Genomic DNA, 19,857 nt, shown 5'->3' on the forward strand with positions numbered 1-19,857 from the left:
ACGGAGATGGATGTTCATCCAAGCATCACAATTGACCAAATGCCCATTGTAAGTTTCTCCGTTTTTCAATTCCACCAACTGTTACAGCATACAACCACCATGAATTACAAGTTGCATAAAAAAAAACAAAAAAGAGCGTAAAACAAAGCCTACAAATTTGCAGAAATTCTGGATTCATAAGGTCAAATGACACGACAAGAAAAACAGACATCTCTTTCTTACCATTGGGTGGCCTTGAGTAGTCTTGAGTAAAGAAAGAGGAAGTTGCAGTTAACACAACAAAAATAAAAATTAAGTGTCAAAGAAAACAGGAGAAAGAAAGTTTTCAAATCAAAGACAGTTGAGATGGTTACCATGTTTTTTAGATCCAAAAAGAAAAATAAAGCAACCTGCAAGAAAAGCTGGGGTCAAGAACATAAAATGAAAGCATGGAAAGGGATGGCAAATTTTGAAATCTAAAACAGATCAAGGATATTAGGGTTCAGAAAAATTAAAGCTAAACGGAGATGGATGTTCATCCAAGCATAACAATTGACCAAATGCCCATAGTAAGTCTTCATTTTTCCATTCCACCAACTGTTACATCATACAACCACCATGAATTACAAGCTGCATAAAAAAATTTGAAAAAGATCATAAAACAAAGTCTACAAATTTGCAGAAAATTCTAGATTCATATGGTCAAATGACACGACAAGAAAAACAGAGATCTCTTTCTTACCATTGGGTGGCCTTGAGCAGTCCTAAGAAAAGAAAGAGGAAGCTGCATTTAACAAAAGAAGAAAAAAATTAAGTGTCAAAGAAAACAGGAGAAAGACAGAAAGTTTTCAAATCAAAGACAGTTGAGATGGTTACCATGTTTTTTAGAGCCAAAAAGAAAAATCAAGCAACCTGCAAAAAAAACTAGGGTCAAGAACATAAAATGAACGCATGGAAAGGGACGGGAAATTTTGGAATCTAAAACAGATCAAGGATATTAGGGTTAAAGAAAATTAAAGATAAACGGAGATGGATGTTCATCCAAGCATCACAATTGACCAAATGCCCATTGTAAGTCTTTCATTTTTTCAATTCCACCAACCCTTACAGCATACAACCACCATGAATTACAAGCTGCATAAAAAAATGGAAAAGGCCGTTAAACAAAGTCTACAAATTTGCTGAAAATTCTGGATTCATATGGTCAAATGACACTACAAGAAAAACAGACATCTCTTTCTTACTATTGGGTGGCCTTGAGCAACGACATTACTGCTTGTTAACAAAATCTGGTATTAATAGCCCAATTCAATCAGGGATACATAAAACTTACTAGTGCAGAAACATCTACTAACTAACCTTAGCTTTGTATTTCTCTTCTTGAGTGACCACAGTAAACAGAAGTTCTCTTCCAGGCCTGGTCACTACATAAGTAACCACCCGCAAGTAAGGGTAAAACCAAACCGTGAGGCCTCAAAATGAATGGGACATACTTCCAAGTGTTCTCAACAATTTAAGAGGAAAGTGCATTCACCCAAATAATACTCTAGATAATTGGATACATAAGCATTATTATATTCAAATAGAATAACTGGGAAAGGAAGAAAGAAAGAAATACAACCCACAATGCTGTTTCACTGCAGGCAAGGGACCAATGGTGACAAACCTTCCGTGCAGTCTCACAGATGGCAACTGCTACCCAAGTTGGCCAAACAGCAATAGCAACCAAATTTGAGAAGGCAGCAACCGGAGCAGAGCATATTGCTGCAGTAACCCCAGCTAAAGTAAGGATGCGTCCCTGTGTTTGATTTGATAAGCGAAAGCACAACAAATTATAAACAGGAACTCTAATAATGTGAAATGCAATGAACACTGCAGTTTTGTCCCCAGAGATGCACAAACACAGAAAATATTACTTGCAGAAATTTATCAAGCAGAATTAAGGAAAGTAATTGCAGATCCCAATGAACAGACAGTAATAACCACCAGAACCTGACATAATGAATTTCTCTGCTACAGATCATGCAATTTGTTAAAGATTCAAGATTGAATTAGTGTAAAAGAATATCATTTCTAAAAACATTTTGGTACCGGAATTCTTCTACGAAGCTTCCTTCTTTACATTTTTTACGGGGACAAATTTCAGATTCAATTGCATAAAGGTACCATGCATGTTCTTTGTATCCACCACATCCAAACAAACCATGAGATTATTTTATTTTCAGAAATTACCCTCTCTGAGGCTTGGGAATACAAAGATTAAAATTGCTTCAGGGGAAACTCAGTAACAACTAATCAGAGCAAGACGCCTGTTAAATTTGATCATAATTCTGCAACTGATTTCCTTAATAATGGAACTCCAGTAAGTATTATCTATTTTCTTGGTTTTACAACCAGTCAGAACATCAAAACATTGAAGAAATATATTTGGTTATTAGCTTACTGTTAAAGTAAGTTGTCCAGCAAGGATAAAAACAGCAATGAAGCTATTTATCTGGGCAAACAATTTTCTTCTTCCAAGAGAGCTTGAAACAGTCATGGCAATTACTGTTACTTTCTACAAAAGAAAACAAGGATTCATTAGTGAGAGGAAATACGCATAATTCATGTATAGATGAGGATAAATCATATCTAGAGCAATGGCAACAAATCAAATCATTTTTTATCAATAGTCAAGCCTACAAAGTTTAAGCTCCCTAAATTTGAATTTACTTGTAGTGGAATCCCAGCTCCAATAATTACTTATTCTGGTTCATGTTACTTGTACATATTCTATGCGGGTATGTAAATGTTTAAGAAACAAGTTTCAGATATCAAAAAATAAAATTAGCCAGCATATGACAGCAAAATTGGCAGATATTCCGGCTATCATAGTGGTAGTCACTTGGCATGAACCGTCATACAGTAAACCTGAGATTAAAATCCCAGTCATACCCAAGATCGGAAGGGTTAAGAGTGGAAGGGAGCGACACTGAGTTATGTTGCTAAGTTTTAAGCCATAAGGATTACAAAATCAATAAATAAAAAGCCGAAAAAAATTGATAATGTGAGATCCACTGAGTTATACGATAAGGATAAGCGTTATCTCTGACCAACTGAGAAACAGAGTGCATGTATAAAAAACACGGTCTGATCCCTTTCTTACTTTCAATCCACTCTTACTCTTCCCTCTTGCTTTTCTCATGGTTAATAATAACAAAATCAACAAAAAGCAAGATAAATTATAGATAGTTCTCTAAATTAGTTTACTTCCTGTTCAGTCAAATCATAAAATCTGGTTTGGAAAGGGTGATTTAGAAATTCAGAGTACATGAACAGGAGCAGAGTTCCATTTTACCTGAAAATAGAAGAATGACGAAATAACTGCACTCAGCCACAGGAATAGAGACACATTCAACAAATAAGTTGAAGATAATACAAGCCGAAACCCATCTAAGATGACCCAAAGCTGAGGCCTCATCCTGGATGAAGGAGACTTTGGAGAAGAGACTTTGAAAGCTGGTGATGATCGTCCATCAGCCTCACTATGCTGATCAGCATCAACTTTTCTAAAAAGCAAAAGCATCCCAATAAGCTACATGAAAGCACCTGAAAAGCTCTTTCACTCTTCCAGAGATGCAAAATAATATGACCTACATGAATACATTTTTTTTTCTTGACAGGTGAGTAGCATGTAGTCTAAGAAGCTAAAAAAGTACTAGTGGATCATCCAGACTGTTCAAATGTTTTGACTAGAAGTGAAAGCTCCATAGAGAAAAGAAAAGGGTAAAAGAAATGTATCAGATACAAACAACAAGAATTTGCATTCACTCCGGAAGAACAGTTCGTACAAAACTAGGACATTGATTATCCATGAACTAAGAGACAGTAACAAGTCATCACTACTAAACAGACAGTAACAAGTCATCACTACTAATGGCTGACCTTACGGGAGATAATTCATGAGGAAGATGGGATACATCCTTGTCGATCCCTTTTGATGACTGTGCAGCTAGTTCCATCAACAAAGCAGCAAATAGAAGTAAAACTGCAATTGCATTGAACCAACCAATCATTTAAAACCAAATTCAAACAAACAGAAACTCAGACACTAAACAATCTCATTTTCCGAAGCATACGTACAAGGACCCAACCAAGCCATTGATGTTGCAAACAACGATCCAAATAGCTGACCAAGTGTAGCACCAGCACCAATGAACCCAAACAATCTTGAACCTGACTGAATACAACCGAAATGTCAAATGCAGAATATAAAACCATGATGATTTTAAGGTCTCCACGTTGCAGCATCTAACCTCACTATCCATCACATCAATAACCCTAGCCCAAGTCGACGATATGGTAATAAGATTAAGCAGCGCAACCTTCAAAAAAAAGAAAAAAATTCCAACCATAGAAGAAACTCAAAAAGTCAAATCACAAGGCAATCAGTCGACATTTAATTTAGGAAATAACTAAAACCAATAGAAGCTTTCAAACTCATCATACCCAGAGAAACAATCCAATTCTGACAGAAATATAAAACCATCCATGATTATCCCAACTTCAAGAATATGTACTGCTGGTTCTGTCAACATCAACCTTCAAACCCTCTTTCAATTCAGTTGATATAGCAACAGTACCCTAATCATTAAAAAAAAAGAGACAATTTACTCAGAAATTAAGACAAAAAAACTGTTGGTAATTAAAAATAATAATAAAAAATACCTTTGACTTGAAGAGCGAAAATTCAGCAGAAGCAGAGGAAGAGAAATGCCATGGAAAGAACAAGAGAACAAGAGAAACGCTAAAAAACCTGTGTATCAAAAACAAAGCCTGGTGGTGGTGGGGGGCATGAAATCTCAAGAATTAATGATTGAAAATCAAAACCCATTTCAGTGATTTTATTATTACAATCACAATAATAATGAAAGAAAAAAGGGAAATGGTAACCAGCCTTGGATTTAGAGAAATTAGGGAAAGAGAAAAGGAGAGTTGATAAAGGAGCAGCAATCAAGGTGAGGAATAAGGATCCGATAAAGAGAGCTGGAAGCTTCGATAAACCTAGAGAGATTGCACCTTCATCCCGCAATGGTAACAATACAAAAGATGCACTCAAAATCTGCAACGAGAAACACTAAAATTAATTTATGAATTCTTGATATTGATTTAAAGAACAAAACAAAAGAAGAACAAGATTTAATTATTATCATTACGAAGAAAAAGCAGGAAGAGGAGTTAAGGAGAGGTGAGGTTTCGTGAGGGTAGATGGACACGAAGATGGAGAGGATCGCATCTAATTGAGGCCTCCACCTATCCATTACCCTGTTCAGTACTGACATTTTCTTCTTCCTTTTCATTCACTTCCAAACCTTCTCTTCTTTTTCTTCTTCTTTTTTCTCCTCTTTCCTACCAATTGCACATCAGAGTTTTATTTTGTTTTATTCTTTTGAAAAAAGATTGGACTTTTTCAAAGGATTCCGTTGCCCGCACAAAATTCATGAAAAAAATCTTCAGGCATTCAGAAAATCTACAACGGTAACACTAATTATCTAAAACAATAAAAAAAACAAATAAAAATAAAGAAAGAATAAAATTATACATTTAAAACCCAAAAACATATGAAAAAAAATTAACGTTAAGATATCAAGATTCACACGAAATTGAATTCATGAAAACAAACTAAAAACCACAAAAATCTATCTCAGCACATTAAAAAAAATCTCATCGAATGAACAAATCAAAGTTTAAAAAATATAATAATCAAGATTAACATAAATATAACCCGTAAGCTATCCTTGTTTTTATCATCAATGCCATGTCAAGAATTCTCCTAAATCACCACCACCATCTCTGCCACCTCCACAAGAAAGACCAGTACGCCGCGATCAAAAATATCAAAGCCGCCACCGTCACCTAGATCTCCCGGCACTAAAAACTCCAGCATTGCGGTTTCAAACATTCCACCTTGCAGTTTCACTTCTCTCTCTAATTTTAGTCGATCACTGAATCAAACAATGATAAATCCTATAATAATGAGAGAGCGTTTTGAAGAGTAAAAGAGAAAGACTATTTCCAGAGAAAAAGTGGTATTTTCATTTATTTTTTTAGAGAGAGAAAGAGAGAGAGAGGAGACCGTTGTTGATGGTTGAATTCAACGGAGAAGGTAGAGCTCGTGAAATTTTTTCAAAAAAATTAAGGTTGGTTTTCTATTATGACAGCCCTTGATATTGTTTTGTCATTACGGGATTGTCGAAGCTTTGAAAAGTATGGTGTGGTTGTTTTGGAGGGTAGTTTTGGGAGAGAGAGCTCAATGGGCTAAATTCCAATGCTCATTATTTTATGGATATAAAGGTGGTTTTTATTGTTATTATTATTAATTTGGAAAATTAAGTATTCTGTAATTTGGTTGGAATTATAATTATTATCTCCAAAAATTACACGACTAAATTAACATTGTGTATGTTCTATTTTATTTGCCGTTTCGGGTTCAACTAATTTTTTTAAATATTAAAAGTGCTAATAAATTTTTTATTTAATTATACAATAACAAAAATAGACAATCGCAAAATCAAAACATCAACCCAATACGATCGCGTGCAGGCCTACTAGTTCAGGCCTGCGCACATGAGACTGTAATGTTTTTTTTTTTAAGTTAAAGATACAGATGACATCTCATATGCCCCGATGCTTTAAAAAAAAACGAAGTGTTGTTTAAAATCTCATTTGAAAAATTAAGCATTCTGTAATTTGGTTGGAATTATATTTTTTAGCTCGAAAAATTACACGACTAAATTAACCTTGTGTATGCACTATTTTATTTGTCGTTTCGGGTTCAACTAATTTTTTTAAATATTAAAAGTGCTAATAAATTTTTGGTTGTATAATATATTAAAAAATCATGTCTCTAATTCTCTGGTGTTTTCTGATTTATGCTTTGCATGAAATTGAGATTACACCTTCATTTTAGATAAGATCTACCCTCTAAACCACAATTTAATAAAGACAATTGATAAAATCCAAGCAATACTAAAAAATATGTTAGAAGTTCTAGTTGGTCTAGAGATAAAATTTAGAACCAAAAGGTTCAAAAAGGGTTGTATCTGACTTCTTCAAGAAACATGTGCTAAGATGGACTTCAATAAGATGTTTAAATAATGAAGTCTTGATTACTTTAATTCATATTCAAGAAAGGCTTGTAGATGGACATTCATAAATTACAAAAAGATTCAAATCTACCTTTTGACCTTTCTCTACTATTTTGGTAAAAATTGGAGCTATAAAAGGGATTTTAATTCAATTCTAGTTGGATTAATCAAGGCTTTTAATGATGCGATCCAAACAATACCAAGAAATACGTTAGAGGTTCCAGTTGGTTCAATGACAAGACTTAGAGCTACAAAAAGGCTTTCAATGGCTTCGAAACACATAGGCTAAGGTGGATTTCAAGAAGATAATAAATAATAAAGTACAAGCCTTGATTAATTTATTTCATGTTCAATAAAGACTTGCAGGTGGTCATTTAGACATTATAAAAACATTCAAATTTGTCAGTTTGACTTTTTGATATTGTTTTGGTCATAACTTGAGCTACAAAAAGAATTTTAATACGATTCCAGTTGCATTGGAAAATAGACACCCATAATTTTCCATTGATGCATGAAAAACCTTTTAATTCATTAATACGAGGGAAAACCATGAATTTGAAGTTAAACTTTGATTTTTCTAATAGATCATAAAAAAAGTCTTATTTAAATTAATTAGGCTATTATTTTATTTATCTTTTAGTTGTTATTAGGCCTTTAGAGATATTAGAGCCTTTAATTAAATTTATGTTCATAGAATTATTATTATTTATTAGGTTTATCCATTTTTATTAGGGATATCCTATTGGACTTAGAGTTATTTTTAGTATAAATACTATTTTGTAGAAACTTGTTTTTTTTAAAAGATTATTTTTAAGAAAAAAAATTAGCATTCTTGTTATTTTTTGTATGGTTGAGTGATTCTCATACTAAATTTTTTATTGAATTTGCAAATTCTTCAAATAATTAATCAATTTCGTCAACTTCATTGTGATTTAATTTTACTTATTTGCATTTCTTATAAACGTAAAGTGATGATGATCATTATGTATAATTTTGATTTTTCAAGAAAAATTCTTGATGGGTTAAGTCACAATCCATTTAAATCAAATTCTAGAAGGTGTCTGCATCAATTAAAGTTACCAACGTATTTTAAAAAGAGTCTGCATCAACAACCAAACAGTAATATTTGTAACCGAGAAGAAAAACGACAATTGTCATGCTTTCAAACAATCACTCAATAGTCAGAACTGGAATTTTATGGTCTTTAAGAGTTGCTTTAAAATGGGCAGAACTGGAATCCATTGTAAGTTACCAGCTCATAGTCATGGGAGTGGAGTTGAGGACAACCCCACAGGAAAGAACTTATCATTGACCTCAACAAACAGGATGTAAGAGTATAATATTGCCATGAAAAGGATGATGAGGAACCCATACGAGTATCATCATGATCTTGGTTAGTTAGTTTCCCTTTTACCTCCATGTTCCTAATTATTTCTTGCTCTTGATCTTCATCTTTCATTTCCATCTAAGATTTTGGTACTGTGTTTGTTCATCCGTTTCTGTGTGTCAGTGTTTTGTGTTCCTTTTATACTTTCAGTTTGTTTTTCTCTGGTGGATTGCAAGTAAGGAGAATGTGCAGGTTGGCGGATATGTTTTTCTGGGTTCTTCTTGCTTTTGCCATACAATGAAATTTCCATAATACTAAATACTTTAAGTTGTGTTGTTGAATTCAATTCTGAAGTAATCCAATAACAACCCATTCTGTGGTTTTTAATTTTTTGAAATGGTCAATGACTATATAATTTAGGCAGCATCTGAATCTGGATGGCATCCTTTTATCCTTAATTTATTTAATTTTATGTTGTCAGTTTATTCGTAAGTATGAAGCTTAACACAGAAAAGGTTGTTACTTTTTCCATGAATTCTTTGCTCTCTATCTTTTAATGGAGTTGACCATGCTCCCGGTAATGCTTCCACTGTCACCCTCTAATTTCGGATGCAAGTTATTGAGAATCACAAATCAATAGTTGTATAGACACCATGGTTGTTAAAATCGTGATTTTAACACGGCAAGGAAAGCCTCACACAAACTCAGATCGTAAAAACGGATCGTAAAATCATAAAATCATAAGGAATTTTAAAATATATATATAAAAAATTCATGCTTCAAATAAAAATTCATACATAGTTCAAGTACCTTAAAAAACATGCTTCAAATAAAAATTCATACATATTTCAAGTCTTTAAATAAAAATTCATACATAGTTTAAACATCTTAAAATACATGGTTCAAATAAAAATCATATATAATTTAAAATAACTTTTCATTAACTAATAATTAACAGGGATAAAACAAACAATCGTAAAAAATATAAAATAATACAAAAAATAATTCAAGACAAATTTGAAATTGAAAAATGAATTGATACATTTTAGGATATAAATTGAAAAAAATCATAAGATTAAATATTTTAATTGAATGGAATTGAAAAACTCAAAAGCCATGGACTGTAATTAAAAGTAAGAAACATTCTGAGGATCAATTATCTTAGTTATAATTTCATTTCAATCCCATTTGTTTCATACCAATTAATTTAGTCCAATTAAATTGAACTAATTCAACTCAGCCCACTCAAAGCATGTTTTTGGTCTGATTTTGTCCAATTGATTCAATCTAGTCCAGGATTTAAATTACACCCCAAATCCCAGCAAAATAAACCCAGATTCTAATCTCCCAATTCCATCTCCAGGAATCAAGTCCCAGAAATCATTCAATACTGCATTAATTCCAGATTTTCTCTCCTACAAAGAAATGGTGGACACTGGGGAATTCAAATGGGGGGAACCAGGGAAAAAAACCAAGAAATAACAACAGAGAACCAACAAAGAAGTCTGGAAATGCTTCCAGATTTCAACCGATCCAGAGACCCACATCACCATAGCCATCCTTTCAAACACAAACCAACACCATGCCCATCAAATCGTGAGCTATCTCCACCATATCTCAGCCTTTATAAACATCATCATCTTCCTTACCTTCCACTAACCCAAAACAAACAGCACCAGGGAGAGGATACAAAATACTAGAAATTTCATCCTTTATTCCTCATGAACGAATACTGGAAATTTCTCCAGTTTCTCCTCCATCCGGGCCCTTCTCTCATTCAATCTCCTAGATCCATGCTCCCTTTTTGAAATGCTGAAAGTTCACTTCACCCAACTCTATATCGAGCTCTTTCTTCCCTGTTTCAGGATCGCTCAGAACAACTGGCTTCTTCACTCGTTGATTCTCAGATCTAAAATGCAAACCAGCTGCTTCGTGCATCTATTCTCTCCTTGCCGGTTTGGAGACTTGAAACCTCCACTTCAGCGGTTGTGTGCCCGAAGGTGCCTTTCTTTCCTTCTTGCCCGAGTTAAGCTCACTCACGCAGTTTTGCGTTTCCTGGTTCGCTTTCTACCTTTGTTTTCGAGTGACGAACGGGAGCAGCAGAACAGAAGCATTGAGAATTTGAGGTGTTCAAAGAAGTTCAGAGATGCATGATTTTGTGTAGATAATTTTAGGCTTAGGGATTTAGATTTTGTTTGTTCTGTGTGTGTGTATCAACAGCTGAAAGAAAGATGAAAAAACACGCAAATCGCAATAGTCAATGGCTCAATAGCCCAATAGCCGCTGGACAGCTGGAGCGAGGCAAAGGTTACGGGCAGTATATATTTTCTGCCAAAATCGTTAAAACGGTGCTGAAATCGCTTTTTTACACGATTTCACCTGATTTTAATGATTTTACCTGATTTTAACTCGATTTCATCTATTTTCGAGTTTTATAAACGATTTAGCACGTAAAACCTACATTAACTCGTAAAATCGTATAATTTTACGAGTTAAATCGTGATTTTAACAACCTTTATAGACACACTTTAGGGAAAAGCTTGAAAAAATAATCCTGATCTGTGTCACTTCTGAGAAAGATGACTTATCATTGCTATTATATTACCTTTCAGCTGAATGAAAGCATTTTATATATGTCTAGATCTTATGGAAAAGGGTTGGGATCGACCCAGCCATTTTTTTAAAAGAAAGACTTTTGATACAAAATTTGTATCAGTTTTATTTATTACAGCCCGACATGCATGGGTCTAAAGGTGTAGGGATTAAAATAAAAGGTTCAAGTTTTGAAATTGCTTAACCTTTTGACTAACTTGGAAATAGAAAAGTCTGAAGCCACACTGTACAAGTATTCTTTTGAATGGCTACAGAAATCATTGATAAAGATGTGTGTGAGTGTGAACTGTGGACACCCATATCAACTAGTTTGTAAATGAGGTTTGGTTTTGTTGATAGAGCTACTACCATCATCAACACAAGTCTAAAATCTAAACGATTGCAAAGAAGTTATGTATCTTGCAGTATAGGCTCCACCATTAGCATTCCACTTTTGGCTCCCCTGCACCCCAACTTTTTATGGTAAATGCATTCCAGTTTTCTTACCGTGTGTGTTGTGTTCCTTAATTCAGTCGATAACTGACATGCTATATTCAGGTATGAACTACACATTGATAACTGATAATGTGATTGTGGGATCCCAACCTCAGAAACCTGAAGATATAGAACATCTAAGACATGAGGAGAATGTGGCCTACATTCTAAACTTGCAGCAGGACAAGGACATCGAGTATTGGGGCATTGACTTGCTGTCTATTATACAGAGATGTCAACAACTTGGAATCCGTCATATGAGAAGGCCTGTAAGAAAGTGCTACTCATTGAAAATTGAAACATGTAGAAGACTCTAATTTCCAAAATTAGTTATTATATGTTTCAACCATTTTTCATGTGTTCATGCCTGCGTTTTATTTTTTTACCAGTGTTTTCTTGGTGCTAACTGGATGAATTTGCAAATATAATTCTTTCTTCAGGCTACAGATTTCGATCCAGATTCCTTGAGAAGTGCATTACCCAAAGCTGTTTCATCGTTGGAATGGGCTATTTCTGAGGGAAAAGGCAGAGTGTACGTACATTGCACAGCTGGACTGGGAAGAGCCCCTGCTGTTGCTATAGCTTACATGTTCTGGTTTTGTTGCATGAATGTTAGTTCTCAACTCTTCTACTATTTATTTTTGTCAAAAATTATTATTTTAAATTTCGGACTTGTATTGATATGATTTCTTACAAAACTGTGGGCTATATTTGGTATGGATATCATGATATTATCGGACTTCTAGAGTGATTGTTTTGATACAATTTCTTGATTGATTGATTCGCTAACTGGAACACATTTTTCTGATTGTCATTTTTGCTACTGGTATGGGACAGCTTAATACAGCTTATGATACACTAACTTCGAAGAGACCTTGTGGACCCAGTAAGAGATCGATACGAGCAGCTACTTATGATCTAGCCAAGAATGATCCATGGAAGGAACCCTTTGAGAGTCTACCAGAATATGCTTTTGAAGATATGGCAGATTGGGAGAGGCACTTGATTCAAGATCGTGTCTGTTCCCTCCGTGGAACATAAGCATTTAAGGTAAACATTTTGTTGTCTTGCAAAGCATTTAAGGTAAACATTTCTAGTTCAAGATTCTGAGGCTGTGATCTGATAAAGTAAGGGATCTCTCCTGGAGGTTATTTTGTCTGATCATTACTAGATGGATTAGCAGCGCATCTCGCTATTCAGCATATCCATAAAAATGTGAAAACAAAATAATTATATTTTAATCTGGTGAAATTACTAATACCTGCCTTGACCACGTGTGAAACGCAAGCAAACCTGATGAAATAAATAAGGAGACACAGATTCATCTAGCCCTGACACCCTCTAGTGCCCTCAAAGTCTGAAGGGCGACTATCATCCTGCACAAAAGTCAGTTATTTGCATGCATGGTAGGGACTAATTTTAGTTATCCTTCTAGCCATTGCCAAAACAAAGCATGCATAATTTATATAATTATACTCCCCCTTATTTTATCATATGAAAGTTGAAACCTTGCTGATGTACATTCTGACTGGTTGAATCATGTTGACCCAGGATAATTTCATTTGATAAAGCCGCTACGAGGAGAAACTCAAATCAATCAACTGCAAAGGGCTGGTTTCATGGGACGAGGGAACTTGCAGGGGAGGCAAATGGTAGCTCATGGCTAGAGATGAGCTTGGAACCTGTGCACTTTGTTAAAATAAATGAAAAAAAGTGAAGCAGAGGAACTCCGATTAGCACAGTTTAATAGCAGTAATGGAAGCTTTACCTGTATCCAAATGTACAATAATGGTACTTATGTACCTAATATTGGGAAACTCCGTGAATTAGTGCAGGTGTAATAATAATCTTGGAGGATTTATAAAATATCAATCTTCAGTATCCCTCCCCGACAATGTTACTTCATTGTTAACTGGGAGTAGGGACACGCTCTTGTTGAGGTATTGTTCACTGTTCATAAAAAGAATCGATGTTCGAGCTTTACAGTGGATAGCTAGCGAACGAGAAAACCGCCCTGGACAATGTCTACGGCTATCCCTGTTTATGGCCTGGGATCTTGGGTGTTAGGTACAAATCTTTTTTATTTTATGTTTTTTGCGCCATGATGACAGATAATGTGGTTCTTGGTCACCCCAATTGGCGCTAGATGGGAGGAAAAGATGACAGGTGAACAGCTCTTACAAAGATTGAAATCCTATTTCAGAGGTGCAATCTTGTGTCTTGAGCTAAGTTGATAGAATCAAATTTATTCACGACTGTGTAACCACCACACAGCAGCACTTTTTTTCCACTGATACAATTGCCTGTGATCTGCACAGATCAACCAACTGCAACTCAACTTAGCATTTAGTAAAATTGCAATGTTTTGCTGGTGAATTGTGTTCTAAAGAAGTCGAGTTACCATGCCTTGAACCGAGTAAAGTTGGAGCAGTATTAGCACAAGGAAACATCATCGTACATGCATTTGACATAGTGAGACATGCTCTACCAGCGATTAACTATCAGCCTATAAAATTATAATCCCAAAGAGGAAATGATACAAAGGAATTATTTATCTTTGTTTCCTTTGTTCAATAACTGTACATAAAATCATTCTTCAAAAACCTAAAAAAGTTTAGACGGCCTGGAGCTTTGCAAGTTGAGCTTGCCGCTGTCCTAAATGGAATGCTGTAAAAATCCAAAGTAAACAGATCTGCAGCACAAAGACGATTAACAAAACCTTGCATTATTCTTGGTTGAAAAACATAATCATAACAAATGAAATGGCATTTTCAGAGCATTACTTGATGTGGTGCAGAACTACGTTGGAATTAAAAAGGTTGGATCAATAACCACCATAATAATTAATCTATAAAATTTGATGGTTATATACGTACAGGCAGAGCATAAAGAGACACAGTTGATGTCCTCCCATGAAGAGTGCTGAATAGTAGTTTGTACATTCCTGCAGCTGTAGCATCTCCAAGCCGTTGAACAATGACATCTATGCAAACCTGTGGTAAGACATAGTGCTGGTTGACATAATGCAGTAGAAGACATGCAAGCAATTATTCAAAATCTAATGGTAATATCAAACAAGAAATGCGTGAAATCCATGTTATTTGCATCAATTGCAAAGGTAAGTGTACTCATGCATGCCTAAAAGAGTCTCAAGGGATTTCATAAAAATGACATCAGACATGAAACGAAATTTCTGCCAAAAGGGGAGAAAAGATTGGAGATCGATAAGTAAGCAACGACATTACTGCTTGTTAACAAAATCTGGTATTAATAGCCCAATTCAATCAGGGATACATAAAACTTACTAGTGCAGAAACATCTACTAACCTTAGCTTTGTATTTCTCTTCTTGAGTGACCACAGTAAACAGAAGTTCTCTTCCAGGCCTGGTCACTACATAAGTAACCACCCGCAAGTAAGGGTAAAACCAAACCATGAGGCCTCAAAATGAATGGGACATACTTCCAAGTGTTCTCAACAATTTAAGAGGAAAGTGCATTCACCCAAATAATACTCTAGATAATTGGATACATAAGCATTATTATATTCAAATAGAATAACTGGGAAAGGAAGAAAGAAAGAAATACAACCCACAATGCTGTTTCACTGCAGGCAAGGGACCAATGGTGACAAACCTTCCGTGCAGTCTCACAGATGGCAACTGCTACCCAAGTTGGCCAAACAGCAATAGCAACCAAATTTGAGAAGGCAGCAACCGGAGCAGAGCATATTGCTGCAGTAACCCCAGCTAAAGTAAGGATGCGTCCCTGTGTTTGATTTGATAAGCGAAAGCACAACAAATTATAAACAGGAACTCTAATAATGTGAAATGCAATGAACACTGCAGTTTTGTCCCCAGAGATGCACAAACACAGAAAATATTACTTGCAGAAATTTATCAAGCAGAATTAAGGAAAGTAATTGCAGATCCCAATGAACAGACAGTAATAACCACCAGAACCTGACATAATGAATTTCTCTGCTACAGATCATGCAATTTGTTAAAGATTCAAGATTGAATTAGTGTAAAAGAATATCATTTCTAAAAACATTTTGGTACCGGAATTCTTCTACGAAGCTTCCTTCTTTACATTTTTTACGGGGACAAATTTCAGATTCAATTGCATAAAGGTACCATGCATGTTCTTTGTATCCACCACATCCAAACAAACCATGAGATTATTTTATTTTCAGAAATTACCCTCTCTGAGGCTTGGGAATACAAAGATTAAAATTGCTTCAGGGGAAACTCAGTAACAACTAATCAGAGCAAGACGCCTGTTAAATTTGATCATAATTCTGCAACTGATTTCCTTAATAATGGAACTCCAGTAAGTATTATCTATTTTCTTGGTTTTATAACCAGTCAGAACATCAAAACATTGAAGAAATATATTTGGTTATTAGCTTACTGTTAAAGTAAGTTGTCCAGCAAGGATAAAAACAGCAATGAAGCTATTTATCTGGGCAAACAATTTTCTTCTTCCAAGAGAGCTTGAAACAGTCATGGCAATTACTGTTACTTTCTACAAAAGAAAACAAGGATTCATTAGTGAGAGGAAATACGCATAATTCATGTATAGATGAGGATAAATCATATCTAGAGCAATGGCAACAAATCAAATCATTTTTTATCAATAGTCAAGCCTACAAAGTTTAAGCTCCCTAAATTTGAATTTACTTGTAGTGGAATCCCAGCTCCAATAATTACTTATTCTGGTTCATGTTACTTGTACATATTCTATGCGGGTATGTAAATGTTTAAGAAACAAGTTTCAGATATCAAAAAATAAAATTAGCCAGCATATGACAGCAAAATTGGCAGATATTCCGGCTATCATAGTGGTAGTCACTTGGCATGAACCGTCATACAGTAAACCTGAGATTAAAATCCCAGTCATACCCAAGATCGGAAGGGTTAAGAGTGGAAGGGAGCGACACTGAGTTATGTTGCTAAGTTTTAAGCCATAAGGATTACAAAATCAATAAATAAAAAGCCGAAAAAAATTGATAATGTGAGATCCACTGAGTTATACGATAAGGATAAGCGTTATCTCTGACCAACTGAGAAACAGAGTGCATGTATAAAAAACACGGTCTGATCCCTTTCTTACTTTCAATCCACTCTTACTCTTCCCTCTTGCTTTTCTCATGGTTAATAATAACAAAATCAACAAAAAGCAAGATAAATTATAGATAGTTCTCTAAATTAGTTTACTTCCTGTTCAGTCAAATCATAAAATCTGGTTTGGAAAGGGTGATTTAGAAATTCAGAGTACATGAACAGGAGCAGAGTTCCATTTTACCTGAAAATAGAAGAATGACGAAATAACTGCACTCAGCCACAGGAATAGAGACACATTCAACAAATAAGTTGAAGATAATACAAGCCGAAACCCATCTAAGATGACCCAAAGCTGAGGCCTCATCCTGGATGAAGGAGACTTTGGAGAAGAGACTTTGAAAGCTGGTGATGATCGTCCATCAGCCTCACTATGCTGATCAGCATCAACTTTTCTAAAAAGCAAAAGCATCCCAATAAGCTACATGAAAGCACCTGAAAAGCTCTTTCACTCTTCCAGAGATGCAAAATAATATGACCTACATGAATACATTTTTTTTTCTTGACAGGTGAGTAGCATGTAGTCTAAGAAGCTAAAAAAGTACTAGTGGATCATCCAGACTGTTCAAATGTTTTGACTAGAAGTGAAAGCTCCATAGAGAAAAGAAAAGGGTAAAAGAAATGTATCAGATACAAACAACAAGAATTTGCATTCACTCCGGAAGAACAGTTCGTACAAAACTAGGACATTGATTATCCATGAACTAAGAGACAGTAACAAGTCATCACTACTAAACAGACAGTAACAAGTCATCACTACTAATGGCTGACCTTACGGGAGATAATTCATGAGGAAGATGGGATACATCCTTGTCGATCCCTTTTGATGACTGTGCAGCTAGTTCCATCAACAAAGCAGCAAATAGAAGTAAAACTGCAATTGCATTGAACCAACCAATCATTTAAAACCAAATTCAAACAAACAGAAACTCAGACACTAAACAATCTCATTTTCCGAAGCATACGTACAAGGACCCAACCAAGCCATTGATGTTGCAAACAACGATCCAAATAGCTGACCAAGTGTAGCACCAGCACCAATGAACCCAAACAATCTTGAACCTGACTGAATACAACCGAAATGTCAAATGCAGAATATAAAACCATGATGATTTTAAGGTCTCCACGTTGCAGCATCTAACCTCACTATCCATCACATCAATAACCCTAGCCCAAGTCGACGATATGGTAATAAGATTAAGCAGCGCAACCTTCAAAAAAAAGAAAAAAATTCCAACCATAGAAGAAACTCAAAAAGTCAAATCACAAGGCAATCAGTCGACATTTAATTTAGGAAATAACTAAAACCAATAGAAGCTTTCAAACTCATCATACCCAGAGAAACAATCCAATTCTGACAGAAATATAAAACCATCCATGATCATCCCAACTTCAAGACTATGTACTGCTGGTTCTGTCAACATCAACCTTCAAACCCTCTTTCAATTCAGTTGATATAGCAACAGTACCCTAATCATTAAAAAAAAAGAGACAATTTACTCAGAAATTAAGACAAAAAAACTGTTGGTAATTAAAAATAATAATAAAAAATACCTTTGACTTGAAGAGCGAAAACTCAGCAGAAGCAGAGGAAGAGAAATGCCATGGAAAGAACAAGAGAACAAGAGAAACGCTAAAAAACCTGTGTATCAAAAACAAAGCCTGGTGGTGGTGGGGGGCATGAAATCTCAAGAATTAATGATTGAAAATCAAAACCCATTTCAGTGATTTTATTATTACAATCACAATAATAATGAAAGAAAAAAGGGAAATGGTAACCAACCTTGGATTTAGAGAAATTAGGGAAAGAGAAAAGGAGAGTTGATAAAGGAGCAGCAATCAAGGTGAGGAATAAGGATCCGATAAAGAGAGCTGGAAGCTTCGATAAACCTAGAGAGATTGCACCTTCATCCCGCAATGGTAACACTACAAAAGATGCACTCAAAATCTGCAACGAGAAACACGAAAATTAATTTATGAATTCTTGATATTGATTTAAAGAACAAAACAAAAGAAGAACAAGATTTAATTATTATCATTACGAAGAAAAAGCAGGAAGAGGAGTTAAGGAGAGGTGAGGTTTCGTGAGGGTAGATGGACACGAAGGTGGAGAGGATCGCATCTAATTGAGGCCTCCACCTATCCATTACCATGTTCAGTACTGACATTTTCTTCTTCCTTTTCATTCACTTCCAAACCTTCTCTTCTTTTTCTTTTTCTTTTTTCTCCTCTTTCCTACCAATTGCACATCAGAGTTTTATTTTGTTTTATTCTTTTGAAAAAAGATTGGACTTTTTCAAAGGATTCCGTTGCCCGCACAAAATTCATGAAAAAAATCTTCAGGCATTCAGAAAATCTACAACGGTAACACTAATTATCTAAAACAATAAAAAAAACAAATAAAAATAAAGAAAGAATAAAATTATACATTTAAAACCCAAAAACATATGAAAAAAAATTAACGTTAAGATATCAAGATTCACACGAAATTGAATTCATTAAAACAAACTAAAAACGACAAAAATCTATCTCAGCACATTAAAAAAAATCTCATCGAATGAACAAATCAAAGTTTAAAAAATATAATAATCAAGATTAACATAAATATAACCTGTAAGCTATCCTTGTCTTTATCATCAATGCCATGTCAAGAATTCTCCTAAATCACCACCACCATCTCTGCCTCCTCCACAAGAAAGACCAGTACGCCGCGATCAAAAATATCAAAGCCGCCACCGTCACCTAGATCTCCCGGCACTAAAAACTCCAGCATTGCGGTTTCAAACATTCCACCTTGCAGTTTCACTTCTCTCTCTAATTTTAGTCGATCACTGAATCAAACAATGGTAAATCCTATAATAATGAGAGAGCGTTTTGAAGAGTAAAAGAGAAAGACTATTTCCAGAGAGAAAGTGGTATTTTCATTTATTTTTTTAGAGAGAGAGAGAGAGAGAGGAGACCGTTGTTGATGGTTGAATTCAACGGAGAAGGTAGAGCTCGAGAAATGTTTTCAAAAAAATTAAGGTTGGTTTTATATTATGACAGCCCTTGATATTGTTTTGTCAATTACGGGATTGTAAATTAAGGATTCTGTAATTTGGTTGGAATTATAATTATTATCTCCAAAAATTACACCCTAAATTAACCTTGTGTATGTACTATTTTATTTGCCGTTTCGGGTTCTGTTAATTTTTTAAAATATTAAAAGTGCTAATA

At 34.9% G+C, this 19,857-nt stretch overlaps 3 protein-coding genes across 8 annotated transcripts; 1 reads left to right on the plus strand and 2 right to left on the minus strand.

The window, feature by feature from the left end:
- Positions 1-1,333: 1,333 nt before the first annotated feature.
- On the minus strand, positions 1,334-5,080 carry LOC133668011 (uncharacterized). 5 transcript variants are annotated; one of them, XM_062087745.1, is made up of 9 exons: positions 4,687-5,078; positions 4,468-4,602; positions 4,275-4,343; positions 4,102-4,198; positions 3,904-4,006; positions 3,317-3,527; positions 2,423-2,536; positions 1,646-1,777; positions 1,334-1,403 (listed from the first exon to the last, which is right to left on the minus strand). In XM_062087745.1, the coding sequence occupies exons 3-9, from the start codon at positions 4,284-4,286 to the stop codon at positions 1,401-1,403; spliced, it is 672 nt and encodes a 223-aa protein (XP_061943729.1). In that variant the 5' UTR covers positions 4,287-4,343; positions 4,468-4,602; positions 4,687-5,078; the 3' UTR covers positions 1,334-1,400. The 5 variants fall into 5 exon arrangements, with proteins under 5 accessions (XP_061943729.1, XP_061943727.1, XP_061943728.1 ...); XM_062087743.1 differs by having other exon boundaries at positions 1,342-1,525; positions 4,687-5,080; XM_062087742.1 differs by having other exon boundaries at positions 1,381-1,403; positions 1,601-1,777; positions 4,687-5,080.
- A 3,220-nt stretch (positions 5,081-8,300) lies between these two features.
- On the plus strand, positions 8,301-13,386 carry LOC133668386 (phosphoglucan phosphatase LSF2, chloroplastic-like). Of its 2 annotated transcripts, none has more exons than XM_062088192.1 (5): positions 8,301-8,499; positions 11,584-11,789; positions 11,961-12,131; positions 12,358-12,570; positions 13,072-13,386. In XM_062088192.1, the coding sequence occupies exons 1-4, from the start codon at positions 8,454-8,456 to the stop codon at positions 12,559-12,561; spliced, it is 627 nt and encodes a 208-aa protein (XP_061944176.1). In that variant the 5' UTR covers positions 8,301-8,453; the 3' UTR covers positions 12,562-12,570; positions 13,072-13,386. The 2 variants fall into 2 exon arrangements, with proteins under 2 accessions (XP_061944176.1, XP_061944177.1); XM_062088193.1 differs by having other exon boundaries at positions 11,637-11,789.
- A 479-nt stretch (positions 13,387-13,865) lies between these two features.
- Positions 13,866-18,988, minus strand: LOC133668389 (uncharacterized). The gene is given in 13 exon segments (XM_062088195.1): positions 13,866-14,212; positions 14,397-14,513; positions 14,848-14,929; positions 15,156-15,286; positions 15,932-16,045; positions 16,826-17,036; positions 17,413-17,515; positions 17,611-17,707; positions 17,784-17,852; positions 17,977-18,111; positions 18,196-18,303; positions 18,425-18,589; positions 18,684-18,988. Coding segments are annotated over 13 exon segments (1,554 nt in total). The 5' UTR covers positions 18,828-18,988; the 3' UTR covers positions 13,866-14,134.
- Between the last annotated feature and the right edge of the window lie 869 nt (positions 18,989-19,857).

The sequence above is a fragment of the Populus nigra genome, chromosome 11, assembly GCF_951802175.1.
Source record: "Populus nigra chromosome 11, ddPopNigr1.1, whole genome shotgun sequence".
Taxonomy (NCBI): domain Eukaryota; kingdom Viridiplantae; phylum Streptophyta; class Magnoliopsida; order Malpighiales; family Salicaceae; genus Populus; species Populus nigra.